The sequence below is a fragment of the Doryrhamphus excisus genome, linkage group LG4, assembly GCF_037039965.1.
Source record: "Doryrhamphus excisus strain RoL-2023G ecotype Guam linkage group LG4, RoL_Dexc_Guam_v1.1, whole genome shotgun sequence".
In the NCBI taxonomy this organism is placed as follows: Eukaryota; Metazoa; Chordata; class Actinopteri; order Syngnathiformes; family Syngnathidae; genus Doryrhamphus; species Doryrhamphus excisus.
In genome coordinates this window covers 10,453,408-10,467,582 of record NC_136360.1, presented here as the reverse complement: position 1 = coordinate 10,467,582, position 14,175 = coordinate 10,453,408, and the positions used below count along the sequence as shown (strand labels likewise).

The 14,175-nt window shown below is 42.8% G+C and overlaps 1 protein-coding gene across 9 annotated transcripts in view; it reads left to right on the top strand.

The window, feature by feature from the left end:
• dab1a (DAB adaptor protein 1a) overlaps nt 1-13,901 on the top strand; it is a 205,161-nt gene extending 191,260 nt beyond the window's left edge. For 7 of the 9 annotated variants that reach the window (XM_058072449.2, XM_058072448.2, XM_078790111.1 and 4 more), the window contains 7 exons: nt 1,209-1,271; nt 1,344-1,440; nt 3,365-3,765; nt 4,860-5,055; nt 5,134-5,282; nt 6,992-7,088; nt 11,489-13,900. In XM_058072449.2, coding sequence (XP_057928432.2) covers nt 1,209-1,271; nt 1,344-1,440; nt 3,365-3,765; nt 4,860-5,055; nt 5,134-5,282; nt 6,992-7,072 — 987 coding nt within the window. In that variant the 3' untranslated portion in view covers nt 7,073-7,088; nt 11,489-13,900. Of the gene's footprint in view, nt 1-1,208; nt 1,272-1,343; nt 1,441-3,364; nt 3,766-4,859; nt 5,056-5,133; nt 5,283-6,991; nt 7,089-11,488 lie in introns of all 9 variants that reach the window. The other 2 variants (XM_078790110.1, XM_058072450.2) reach the window with 2 other exon arrangements.
• Nucleotides 13,902-14,175: the final 274 nt, after the last annotated feature.

Genomic DNA, 14,175 nt, shown 5'->3' with positions numbered 1-14,175 from the left:
CCCTGTGCATGCGTGGGTTTCCTCCTTCTATTCTCCGGTTTCCTCCCACATTCCAAAAACATGCTAGGTTAATTGGCGACTCCAAATTGTCCATAGGTATGAATGTGAGTGTTTGTCTATATGTGCCCTGTGATTGGCTGGTGACCAAGACAGCTGGGATAGGCTCCAGCATACACCCTATGCAACCCTACTGAGGATAAGCAGCATAGAAAATAGATGGATAGCTAATGTTGTACTGCTTGCATTTCATTTCCCCCACATGTTCTAGTTCTAATTCAGATATAATTGACTGCCCGACTATTTTAAACTGATTAAATAAATAAGCAAGTAGCATTATCAGGAAGACACCAATACCTTGTTGTCAGAGAAACTAAATGAAAGGCATTGGAAAATGTATTATTTTATTTATGCGTTCAATTGCATTGTTCTGCAGCGTTATCATGAATATTTATCTTATTGCATTGCTGCATGATCTTCATCTCTTCTGCACAGCTACAATAGCCCATAACTCAACCTCCCATCCCCCAGAAACCAACGCTTCCTGTTCTGGTAAATCACCATCCAGGCCCATGAATGTAAAACACCATCCACACTGATTCCATTTTCTGATAGATGTAATATATATTTTTTAAAGAGCCTTCTGGTTTGTGTGTGATTGCAGAGAGGGAGAGTGGGAAGATATTCTAAGAACATTCATTATCTCTAAAGAAATTATCCGTATGCTCGATTTATGCAAATCTCGCACGGTGCATTCAAGCCCTTAAATTCCTTTACAACTAAAAATAGTTTGCTTCGCTTCTTGCTGGCCTTAAGATATTCTTAATGCACAGACCGGACGGAGGGATAGAGAATAGAGAATTGATTCAGATCAAATAGAAAGCCTAGGGTCTTTTGATAGCAAGTCCCATCACTGATCCTCCACAATATGAGGACGTTAATGACGGGCCCACACAGGCTGCTGGTTGACTTTGTCGTGGACAGATATCACTTTGGTAGGTATGTCATCATGATCATTTCATCTCATTCTGCCATCCCATCTCTGTTGTCTGCTCTCTGTTGCCTCCACAGTCATCAGGTAGGTTGCCACCCGCTTGTCGCATGCAGTGTGTCGTTCATGTTGGCATGCTAACCTGCGCCCGACTGTGACGTCAGAGCGTCTGTTCAACAATTAAACCTGACTTCCAGTGTGTGCTTTGTGTGATTCTCAGAATATCAACCAATTGGAGCTTTTTGGAGACATGTCAACACCCCCTGACATAACGTCTCCATCGGTGAGTAGAAGCCATGCATGCACACCTCATGACTTATGTGGAAGTCTAAGAGGGTTTATTTTAATTTTGCAGACCCCGGCCTCCCCTGCTAACACCCTTGATCTGTCGCTAGGCCTACAGCCTCCCACGGAACTCTTTGCTCCCTTCAATCCTGCGTCTGTACCCTCAGGTATTTTAAAAAATGCCCTTTTTTTTTCAACCAGTTGTGGCAGCAATGCGGAGCATTGCCTCATTTACTTCACTGGGATGACAGGGTTATGCTGGAGTCTATCCTAGCTTACTTTGGTTGAGAGGCAGGGACTGTGGATAATTTAATACTAACCGCAAAGAAAGAAGAACAAATTTTGTTTTGTTTTTTTTTTAAAACATGGTTGTTTGTATATATGTGCCCTGTGATTGGCTGGCTACCAGTCCAGGGTGTACCCCACCTCTCGCCTGAAGACAGCTGGGATAGACTGCAGCACCCCCCGCGACCCTCATGAGGAAAAAGCGGTAGAAAATGAATGAAATATACATCCATCCATCCATCCATTTTCTATACCACTTATCCTCACTAGGGTTGCGGGTCGCACATAATGTGCAAACTTTAACATGACCCTAGTGAGGATAAGTGGTATAGAAAATGGATGGATTGGATAGAAATGGATTTCCAAATAATCCTCCATTTCTCCTGCATCTCAATTAGGCGGTTGCTGTCAAGTTGAGAGACTTGTTGCTTTGTGACGTAGCAATGACACAACATAACCGCAAAGATAAAAATATTAGCTTGATCAAATTCCACATTCTTGTTGTAATTCCAAGGGCTCTCCAACGTCATGGAGACAGAAAATGCAACTGCCGCATAATATAAGAATGATGACACAGCTTCATGGACCCTTTGAAATCACATCAAAAGTGCAGACGTCAAACTGTCTGCGAGTCTTTAAATTGTGAAAATTTGTCGAGTAAAACCAGATGTACGATCGGTAATGTTCATAAAAAGCAAAAGTAAACAGACAATGAAACTTGACACCACCTTCCTATTGGTGGAAAAATGTCTGTCATCAATCAATTAACGCATCAACAGGTATGGTTGCAGCGGAAAAGGAGGGAAGGTGAGCCAGCAGTGCCATCAAGTGGCCAAGTGACCTGGCTGTTCCCTCCATGCAACTGTCCTGATGTGGACAAAACATGAATGGCGCATACTATTTTTTGTTAGTTAATAGTTAATAGATTGGTATTGAGTGTATCATAATAGCTATTTGACCACATTCCTGTATGCCAAATTAATACATGATATATTTTATATTTGCATACTATGAGAAGGTGTTATTACATGCTATTACACTAAATACATTGCTTCCAAACACAAATTTGAGTTTCTTCAGTGATTTTAGGCCCAATGTATTTAATACATTATGTCAAAATGACATAAATAACAAATAATACATAAAAAACTATGCTGGACTCCAAAGGGTTAATAATGATCAAAAAGCAGGTCATTTTTATCCAAGACAGCCCATAGGATGTGGAGAGAGTGGAAGTAAAAGGAACAGGATGTGATTAATAGGGAGGGATGGAATAGAAATGAAATGTTGATGAGGAGAGGAGGTGGCGTCGGCTGTGTGTTGAATATAAAACGCGTCATTAACTCGCTGACTCAGATGCTGCTGATTTACCTAGGAAAGAAGTGGCCTCAACCTCTCGCTGGCTAGTACTTCCCTGAATGAGACATGAGCGCACACTTTCTCCGCCCCGCTGTCAGTGAGGTGGAATGTCAACGAGAGAAGGCACAAGGGAGATGAGCAAGTGTGTAACACTGTAGATGAGGCCTCCGCTGATGAATTTGAGCAATTTTAATGAGTGTGTTTCAATGAAACGATGCTGCCTCATTCTGGAGGTAATTATGGTAGTTCAGCGTGACCATGGAGAGATGCTACATTAGCTACACGCAGAAGTAGGGCAGCACTCTCTGGTGATGCATGGTTTATTATATATATATATATATATGTGTGTGTGTGTATGTAGAAGAAAAGCTGTGGATGTTTTACTTGCACCCTCACCTGCCTCGTTGAAGTGCTGCATCTTCTTCCTCCTCCATTCTTCACCAACAGGTTATGTGACAATGGGAGCGGTCCCCTCCGCACACTGGTCCCAGCAGGCTTTCGCCGCCCAGACGCCGCTGGCCTTCGGCGTCCAGTCCCCTATAGGTCCAGTGGCCCAGGTGCTGCCAGGCGGCCAGCCACTCATCTGGGGCCAGGCCAACATCTTCCCCGCCACCCAGCAGCAGTGGGCGGCCATGGCAGCCGGAGCCTTCCCCCCAACAGCATACCTCCCTGCCCAACAGGTGGGCACTCTGCCCACCGCCATGTTCCAGGCTCTCACCCCCGTCACCTCCATGACAACGACTGGCGAAACCCATTCAGGTGCAGGCGCGTCGGCTCTAGCTCCATCCGCGTCGTCGAGTCCGCAGCATGGCGAGCAGGCGAAAAAGATGGGCAAGGAGATGTTCAAGGTAAACTCCACACAGAGATGCCCAAACCGAGATTTGAAACCAGTTCTTCCCAAACTCGGGAGTGTGTGGCCAACATGCTAACCACTCGCCCACCGCGCAGCCCGCTCTCATCTCATCAGCCCATAAAACATTTCCAAAATGTGTCTTGAGATATTTCTTGGCCGAGTCACAGCCTTTCAATGTGTCTCATTCAATGATGGTCGGGTTTCAGCCTTTCTTACCTTGGCCACGTTTCTGAGCAGCAAGATACTGCAACTATTACTTGTGATCATCAGTGTACGAGTTAATGTATGATCAGAGAGTGTATATCAAACGATGCAATGTTGTTAGAGGGTTTTTTTAGGGGTTCATAATCAAAATAGGTTTATCCCAATGACAGCATTGTGAGATAGCTTCAATTCTTGTGTTATAATGCACAGAAAAAGTAAAGAAATGTGTGTTCATGTTTCACATATCAGGACTGTAAATGAAAGTTCCAAAAAAAGTGCAGTCCCCCTTTAATAATTCCCAACTCATCCATCTCACAGGTGTGGCATATCAAGATCCTGATTAGACAGGAGTGTATTATTCCACAGATGTACCTTAATTTGGCCACAATAAAAGGCCACCCAACAGCAGTAGATAGTCTTGAAAACAGGGTTATTGAACTGGTGACCACGCCTGTGAATGACAACATAGTTCATAGTTCAGTTGGGAAAGGTTAAGCATATTAGCATATATGTCAAAACAGCAGAATGTGATTGTCATATGGAGGATTTTAAATTCTATATTTGCAGCACATCCTTAAAACAGCACTTTGCTCTTGTCAAATAGATGCTCTTTGCAGTAGGTCCATACGTATAAGAACAGATTGCCCCCTCCTGGCGCCTCCTTAATTTGGCCTCAAGACCAATTTACTTTAATAGCCCTGATCTAAGGACTTGGCCTCCGACCAGACAGTCATGGATTGCAGACAAAAGTATGCAAAATGGAAGTAATGGCGGTGGTTGCTGGTAAAGGCCACTGTAACTTCAGCCACTTACCTTCGTGGTGCCATGGAAGAATCGACTCCGAGTCATTGTGTTTACCTTATAAATCTGGTGTCTCCCTTTTAGGACTTTCAGTTGGCAAAGCCACCAGCGATGCCATCAAAGAAGGGCGAGCAGCCCAGCCTAACGGGGACCTCAGAGGCATTCAGTAGTTACTTCAGCCGCGTCGGCACGGCCCAGGACACGGACGACTGTGACGACTTTGATATCTCGCAGATGAACCTGACGCCAGTCACCTCCACGACGCCGTCCACCAACTCTCGTGAGCACTCCCTCCCTCCCTTGACCAACATTATCACCCATGTGACTCAGCTTTTCCTCCCTCAATCCTGAACCACAGCTCCCACCCCTGCTCCCCGCCAGAGCTCACCCACCAAATCGTCGGCCTCGCACGTCAGCGACCCACCAACGGATGCTACGGACCCCCCCACCGATGACTCGTTTGGAGAGGCTGAGGGCAGCCCGAGCCGGAGCGGAGAGGAAGACGCTGTAAGTTTTGTAAGGGTGTGTGATTATGTGCAGGTTGATACATCACCACATATCATAGCAATACCCAGATGGCAATCATACCTATGGACACGCAAGGGGAACCAAACCCAGGTCTTCCTGATCTCCTGACTGTGTGGCCGACATGCAAACCACTCGTTTACTGTGCGGCCGTGTCCAGCTCTAATTCATATTTATTTTCCAATTTTTACTGGAGTGTAGAATTGCTGACCTTCTGTAGCTCTTTCTAACACCTTCCTCTTCTACCACTCTCTGCTGCGCACTCTCCAGGGCGTGAAGCATTCTCTCTCTTTTTTAGGCCATTTTAAGGGGAAAACAAAAGGAGAGCGAGAGAGGCTTTTACACGCCTGCAAATGTCACCAGGCCTCAATAACACAAAGAAGCTTTACACAACTACATCAAAAGTGTACAACAGCGGCGGTGCGGCACGGTGCGATGAAAAGGTCGCAAAAGAAAGACAAGTGATGATGGAGTGAAGGCAGGGAGGGAAAAAAAACAACAGCTTGTACTTTTTGAGGTGTAAAAAGCAACCGGTCGATGGAGGAAATTCGTGTGTGTGGTGCTCTTATGCTCACATTTGTTTGCAGATTATTTGCAATAGATCAACATGGAATACAAAACTATAGGAATTAAAAATTCTGTAATTTTAAAAATAAAAATAATATATTTCAAAGATATAAAAAAAAATTGCTTCTCATTTGCAGTTTGTATTACTTCAATTTGTAAAATATAATACCTTTATTTATTTCTATTCCATCCTGTTTTTTTTCATTTGTTTTAAACGTATTTACCCTCTATGGACCACCGTCATCATACACATTTTCCAGCGGTAAAAGGAAAGAAATAGAAGTATATAGGCTTACGGTTTTAATTAAGTATTATTAAGAAAAAACATCACGGTTTTCATGATGAATTTTGTGAAATAACTGTTGGATGTTTTTCATATATGTATATGTATTAGATATATTTCATGTATGTGTTATATATAGAGAGGTGGATAGGTTTTTTTCTTAACACTTAAACACATACAAAAGTACATAAAATTGGTACGGTGGACTCCCGGTACCGATTCCCATGTACCGGGCATCGGTACCCCGTCGGTTCAAATGTGAAAGGTACCCATTTGTAATATTTTTACATATGAAAAAATTTGATTATGATCACTGATTGGCTGTAAGAAATCACATGATTCTACTGCCTTATGATGAGATGCATGGCACTTGTCTTGCGTTATTTATTTATTTGATTTAATTACTTTGGAAATTTTTATATTTTGTTGTCTCTGATCAGAGTCAAAATGTACCTTCTTTAGCAATGTGCATCCTATATCAAGGTGGGGGACCGTTTTCCAATCAAAGGCTTGTGGTAAATGTATGGAAAAATGTGATAGAACATCAAAAAAAAAGGATTATTATGATATATTATGAGCATTTTTTAAAGATTTTATTTGTCCGGTGGGCCGGATCAAGCACTTCCGTGGGCCATTTACCATAGGTTTCCAACCCCTGTCCTTAGATGATTACCTTTAACAACTTCCTTCCTCTTTACTTCCTTGTCACGTCCCTTCTGGTTAACCACCTGCAGTCTGACTTGTAGATGTTTTCTCTTTCCCTCCTTAATTCTTCACAATCTTCTTCTTTCCAACCTTATCTCCTCTTCCTGCTCCTCCATGGCCTCGCTGGTGCTTTTAGGCTTGTGGTTCTGAGTCGCCCTGCCCCAATGAGCCAACAGAGCCCAGCCCAGACCAGGCCAGTCCAGAGGCTGGGAGCTAGATAGCAACTGGGCAGGGTAGGTATAACCCCTCTCCTTCTCTTCACCAGATGTGGCCATCATCCATCTTCATCTTATGTTTCCTCCAGTGTTGACATTTGTGTTAATGTTTCATTTTCAATGTGCATCCTTATCTCGCATGTGTGAGTTTTGAGGCAAATCCACCGAGCATGATCATTACCTCACTGTCTCATCCTTTTGGTGATGGACGCAAGGACAATCTCACTCTAAGGAAGAAGTAGAACCAATACTTTGACTTTGTCTCCCACTTCTATATTGGTGCTGTTGACACAGAACAGCGACTGAACCCCACATGAGCAAGCACTTTGCTGACAGAGGAAAGGAATCAACCTCAAACAGAACCACCTCCTCAAAGATCTTGGGGAAAATTGCTTTTTTGGTTCCCTTCATAGAGAACAAGACACATTAGCAAAAACGTTTATGACGGAGGCGAGGAAGAAACTCTCTCTAAGGAAAAAACTTCACAGGTTTGTCCCACTTCTCCGGCATGCCACTTTTTCATTCCCCAATTCCAAGTCAGAGCAGCCACAAAGTCAGCGTTCATTAACTGAGGCTGCACATTCATAGACAGAGACAAGGAAATAACCAGCTAGCCTTTGCAGGCAGCATAAAAGAGGGCTTTTGAGTTGTCTTTTAGGTGGCGCCACAACCACACTAGGTTGACAAACTCTTCCCAAAAAAGACCCTCCGCCATCCGGTGTCCTCACCCGCTTGCTTCCAGACGGTGGCTCTTTAATGATAGCTGCTGGCGCTCACTCACAAGAAAAAGGCGGCAAAGGTTTTGTTTTCATCAGCTAATTCCGGGCTGCCAAGATTAATGACCGCCCCCACCTAATTGGCATTAATTAAAAACCCAAGAAGCCTCCTACCTCACTACCAACCCCCTCACTCCAGGAGAAGAGTGGATGGCAACCCATCCTCTTGTCTTCAGAGAGTCTGGAAGCTGAAGGGCAGCAGGTGGAGTTGGGGGAAGAAGGGGGGGGTGACTAAGTGGTAAATCTGGCGGGCGAGATGGAGTGTTTTGGCCAGAGGCTCTGAGTTGTTCCTCTGTTGGAGGTGGGCAGCTTTGGTGACGCTCCAATGATGTTCCTCCCATATGGTGTTTACTTGCTTGATCACGTCGACTTTAGACACACACACACCTGCTTATTAGGCCCATTTATCCTTGCAACAAGCACACCTGTGATTGATACTGTAACCAACTGCGCTGGTATCACAGCCAAAATGTGTGTGTGTGTGTGTGTGGCTGTCTTAGTGCAGTCATGAGAGAGGGGGTTATTTCGGGGGTCGTCCAGAGTGAGAGCCTCTCGAGCCTCGCCAGTGAAATGACCCGCCGCAGCAACGGTTCACTGAACAATCTCATTTCGCTGCTCTTGTCCAGGTCCTGGACAACTCTCCGCATCTAGACAGCACCCCCCACCACCCTCAGACCCCCTCCACACACACACACACACACACACACATACACACTTGGGCATTTTATTAGAAACACTGTTTTAATAACTGACTACCTTTAATGACATACTTTGTTATTACAGTATATCTTCTCAAAGGACACAGCAATGTATACAAAATATAAAAAGGATAGAAAGTAAACAAGCACGCAGACCTCACAGCTAGGAGACCACGATTCAATTCCACCCTTGGCCATCTCTGTGTGGAGTTTGCATGTTCTCCCCGTGCATGCGTGGGTTTTCTCCGGGTACTCCAGTTTCCTCCCACATTCCAAAAACATGCTAGGTTAATTGGCTATTCCAAATTGTCCATAGGTATGAATGTGAGTGTGAATGGTTGTTTGTCTATACATGCCCTGTGATTGGCTGGTGACCAGTCCAGGGTGTACCCTGCCTCTCGCCCGAAGACAGCTGGGATAGGCTCCAGCACCCCCTGCGGCCCTCGTGAGGAAAAGCGGCAGAAAATGAATGAATGAATAGAAATTAAACATTTTGAGGCTAAAAGCAGGAAATTACTCTATTGCCACCGTTCCAGAACTCAGATCGGTTGGTTTAACATTAGCCAAAATTCTGACCCTTCCATCTGTGTTTAATCAGCCCATAAAACTTTATTGCACTTTGAAATCAGCAAACAAGTGCTTAAACCAAAATCAACAGTATCACTCTGCTGTAGTAGCAAAACATCTTCAAGGTCAAATCTGTGCTCATGTCCCAGTCTTGGTTCTGTCCATCTGCCGTGTTGGGATCTTTTGTCAGTATGGTTTTTATTAGGGGTACAACATATAGAAAGTTCAGTTTTTCGATACAAAATGTTGATATTGGCTGATTTCACACATGCATGATGAGTAGATACCAGTGAAGTGTTCAGTAGGGCCAGTTGGCAGTGTGCTGCCGAGATGATGCAGGGTGACACTGCAGGATGATGTTGCAGGCTTGTAGTTTCCGCTAGTTGTCGCCTCGCTCCGAACAACTGTCTGGGGGGCTGGCAGCAGCATTCTGCTAACCGTCAGAATTGCCAGTGCTTCAGCCCTCACAGACGGAACTGGGTGAATGAAACTGAGCACCTCATTTGTTAAAGTCTTATTATTTCCTTTGCTATTTAGTGCAGGTGCAGGAATTATTAAGGTACAGCTACAATGGTAAGAGAGATCGCAGTCCATTGATTGGTCGTTCCTTATGGAGTTAGCTTTGATTATTTCCTGTAATCTTCTGGATCCTCAAAACAAAAATACAAACATGCAGTCACATGGCGGCTCCTCCAATGGGTTGTGCACCTTTCTTGTTATTTACTTTGTGTGTGTGTTAATTTCATCAGTGAGTTATTTCAGCCTCTTTCACACAACCTACTGAAGCTAGCAATTGTGTGACACAGAACGGGCAAAGCCTGAATTTGACAGCTTTTGAGGTAGTATGAGAGTTCTAACAGCCATGGCTGTGTGAAAGGGTATTCTGCGGTAGCGCGATCGGAGAATGAAGCGTAATGTTATACTTACTTACTCATGGCATGTTGCGTTGAAAACGATTGTCACTGTTTTGTTGGGTTCTGTGTGAACAACACAGACAAATAAACTGTCTCAAATCCACCAATTTTCCTGCATCTGTGTGAAAGAGGCACAGCTGTCCTCAAGGTGGAAACTCCAACTGTATTACTGTGTCAAAGGGTTCCTTTTCAAATGCAATTGACCTGCATTGCTTGATTGAAACATGCCTTTAGAGAGCGCTGTCACATCCCCATAAATTCCCCGCCTCTGCATTCTTCTCACACTCGCTATCCATTCAGTGGTGTGTCTTGGTGCGTGTGTGGGAGCGTCCAAACTCACAATCACTTTGCTGAGTGAGAGAAGTCCTCCACAACATAATAGGCCGGCCCTGCCATCAAGCTGTCTGCACAGCAGATGGAGTGGGCGACTGTAATTATATGTACAATAATAAGCGGCCCATTGTGAGTGACTGCAGCTGCTTCGCTTTGACGCTCCATCATCCTCGCTTGTCCTCCGGCTTGCTTGCAGCGGGATGAGTCACAACTGTTCTTTCAAGACGGAAATTTTATATCTTGGATAGCCCATGCTTCTGGAGGGATGAGCGCCGGCTGGAGCACGAGAACACATGAACATAGAAACGTATCAAGTTAATGAGCAGGACTCTGAAGATGCTGAGAGAAAGGATGGGTCGCTTAGAGGCTTGTGTGCTACTGCCATCTGGTGGTCACATTAGGAACACTAAGGTTTTGGGGTTTTTTTTAATGATCATACATTCATATGAACTTTACGATCAAATGACTTTTGTAGTTGTCACAATGTAAACCATTGTCTACCTGCACGAAAACTGTTTCATAATACTTCATATTCAAGTGTATCCATTTTCCTTGTTTAGACCTCAATTTTGCTCCACTTATTGTGTCTTTTCCACATATTACTTTCTTCAGGTTTGTGATTATAGCAAGGGGTTATCGCGCCATCTGTTGTTTGTTTACTATGCACTGGGCAAGCCTGCGGATGTGTTAATTTAGTTATTGTTATTGAAAATGTAATGTATTAACGCTTAGCCACATGTTAATTCACATGTACTTTTTACATTTATTTTTAATTTTTTATTATTTCTATAATTATTTAATATTTAGTATAATTATCTTTAAACTATAGGCAAATGTTAAATTGTTATACTTTTGTATGACATTTTTAAAATTACTGTATATGAAAATATTACATTGATATATGTAATTATTGTGCTTTTTTTGTATTATGTATTTTTTCAAGTTCACCTCTATAAATATTTTTATTACATTAATTACAGGAATGTAAAATCAAAATTAAAAAAAATAAATGTCTCCGTAGGAATATTTGCTATACGTGCAGGAGGTGGAGGTGTTTTTATAAATTATAAAGTTTATTCCACAAAAAAAGAAAAAAATAATAATATTTAGTCTTTGGTTGTCGTCCACAGAAGGTGAAGGACCCTCTCTATGCCCAGATTAACAAAGGGAAGAAATAAAGAGACACACACCAGGAAGGCGGCCCGGACCAGCACTGAGAAGAGTGGAGGAGAAGCTTCATTTCTCTGTGTGAAAGTGTACGTGAATGTGTGTGTGTGTGTGTGAGTGTTTGTGCCATCTACTCCCATCAAGAGTCATTCCTCCCCCCCCCCCCCAGTATCCCTTCATAAAGGACAAGTATTGACACAGATCCAGTTTTCCCTACCTTGTCCTCTCCTCTCCCGTCGTCTCGCCTCACACCCAGCCTTACTGTCCTTTCCATCTTTGTCATCACGTTGCTTCCTTCTGCCTCCTGGACAGTGACTTTGCTGCAATAAGGCGGGTCGGAATCGAGCGGTGCCTCCATGTCTCTTGACAAAAAACATGACACACACATAAACATGGTATAAAGTGTGGACTTTGTCGTGGAGATGGACTCTGCAGGGCCTGTCTTTGGAATTTTAATTGGTTGGACTTGTGCAGAAACTCTGGGAGCTACTCACTCGCCACACACACACACACACAGTTGGACATACACTGGCCTAATGTGTCTCATTGCAGACAAAGACTAAAAGGACCAGAAAATGTGAAGGATCCGCACCCCAAGAGCAACCATGGTGACATTCTCTATAGCTTTTGTACAATACTAATGACAGAAAAAAACTACGAAAACAGTACATTTGGAAGAAAAAAAAATATTTTATAATTCAAATGAAAGCCACAATGTGGGGTTGAGCTCTGTAGGGTGTTGTAGAGTGGCTTCAGCGGCATCTTGATCATGGGATTGGCCATTTTGTAAATAAACATCAGCACCACCACTCCTACCAGTACTGTACTACTGCTACAGTAGTACTGTACAACAGTGCATCGGACCCATGTGCCATCAAATAGGGAGGCTTCCAGTTATGCAAATTCTTAATCCAAGCAATAGCGACACGTGTTTTCCCTGCTTTTGCTTGTCCTCATTTTCCCCTTCTCAAATTTACAATTCACCTGCACCGTACCAACCATATATTCCTCTCATGCAGCTCACCCCCCTTTAAAATACAGTGGAACCTCTAAAGTTGAACACTTCGCTTATCAAACAAATGTAGATTTTCGCTACAAATATTTTTTGAAAGCCAATCTGCTACTTGATTAGTTTTACAGGGTTTTTTTGATGAGTTTTACATATTTACTTGTTAAGTTTTATGTTAGTAAGTTTTACTATATTAATTTTACTATTTTTCTTTACATTTCTCTTTAATACGGTTCACCTTTTTTATTAAGTTGTACGTTGTAACAAAAATCGGAACAGGATGGTGCATCTGTGGCAGAAAGGTTGCCATAACAGACTCGTTTATGTTCAAATAGAACTCGTGCTGTGAAAAAAGTGAAATGGATTAAGTTAAAACTTACAAACGTGAATTTCAAGTAAACGAGTAACTCATTACGGAAAAATACATGAAAACAAAAAACTTTGTGGTGTCAGCTCAGAAAGAACTGTTTTTGGATTTTTCTTTAGCTTTTCTTGCCTTGTGTGGGTGTTTTTAAGTGACTTTACTCACACCAAGTACCATCTGAAACATTTTAGCTCATTAGCTTGCCTGAGGTGAGTTAAACATGAAAAATTCAGCAAAGGAAAATTTGAATTAAATTTACAATCGGACAATTTGGAGTCACCAATTAACCTAGCATGTTTTTGGAATGTGGGAGGAAACCGGCGTACCTGGAGAAAATCCACGCACGCACAGGGAGAACATGCAAACTCCACACAGAGATGCCCAATAGAGGATTCAAACCCAGGTCTTCCCGATTTCCAGATTGTGTGGCCTACATGCTAACTACTCCGTGCGGCCATTTAATAAACATAATAACAATAATAATAATGGAATATTCATCCCCAGTAACCACATAATTTCTCTTTGCATTATTTCTTCTGAGGACAACTGACCAGCTTCCCAGATGGTCTAACTTTAGAGGCGCTCCTGTAGTCATGCTAATCCACTACGTCTTCATCCAGTGACTCCCTGTTTCATGGCCAGAGTCTTCCTCACATCACTCATTTTGGGACCCTTGTGTTGATTAACAAGCCACTGCTGTTATGAGCAAAGACAAAAAAGGGAAGCGGAACACTTCTAGAGTTTACCTCAACTAACATTTTCTTTATGTAACATTGATACAGTACATTATTTTTTATCTTTATGAATATACAGTATGACATTCAAACAGTGGCTTTTTTTAGATGATTTCTTTTTTTTTTTGGTTATTTTTATTCTTTGGTTTGGGTTCTTTCTTGATTTCCATATACTGACCATGTATTACTGTTCCAAATAAACACATCCCAATTATGCTCTTGTTGTCATTTGTAAGTACGTGTGAAAGTGTGTGTCTGTGTGTGTGTGTGTGTGTGTGTGTGTGTGAGTGCGGTGCAAAGGTGACCCTCCCTCCCCGGGTTAATGTGGCCCATTCTGTGGCTGTAATTTAACACACTCCTAATGGAGCATCAAATTGTGCTGCGGTGGTGACGTCTTAATGCAAGCTGTCACTACAATGCTTCGTCTTCCTCGTCCTCTTTCTTCTCTTAGAAGCATTACCGTCTAAAGCCATATGTGTAGACATGGATATAAGCATGTGATATAAATAAAATAAAAGATAAATAATAAATGGAAGTTGACGC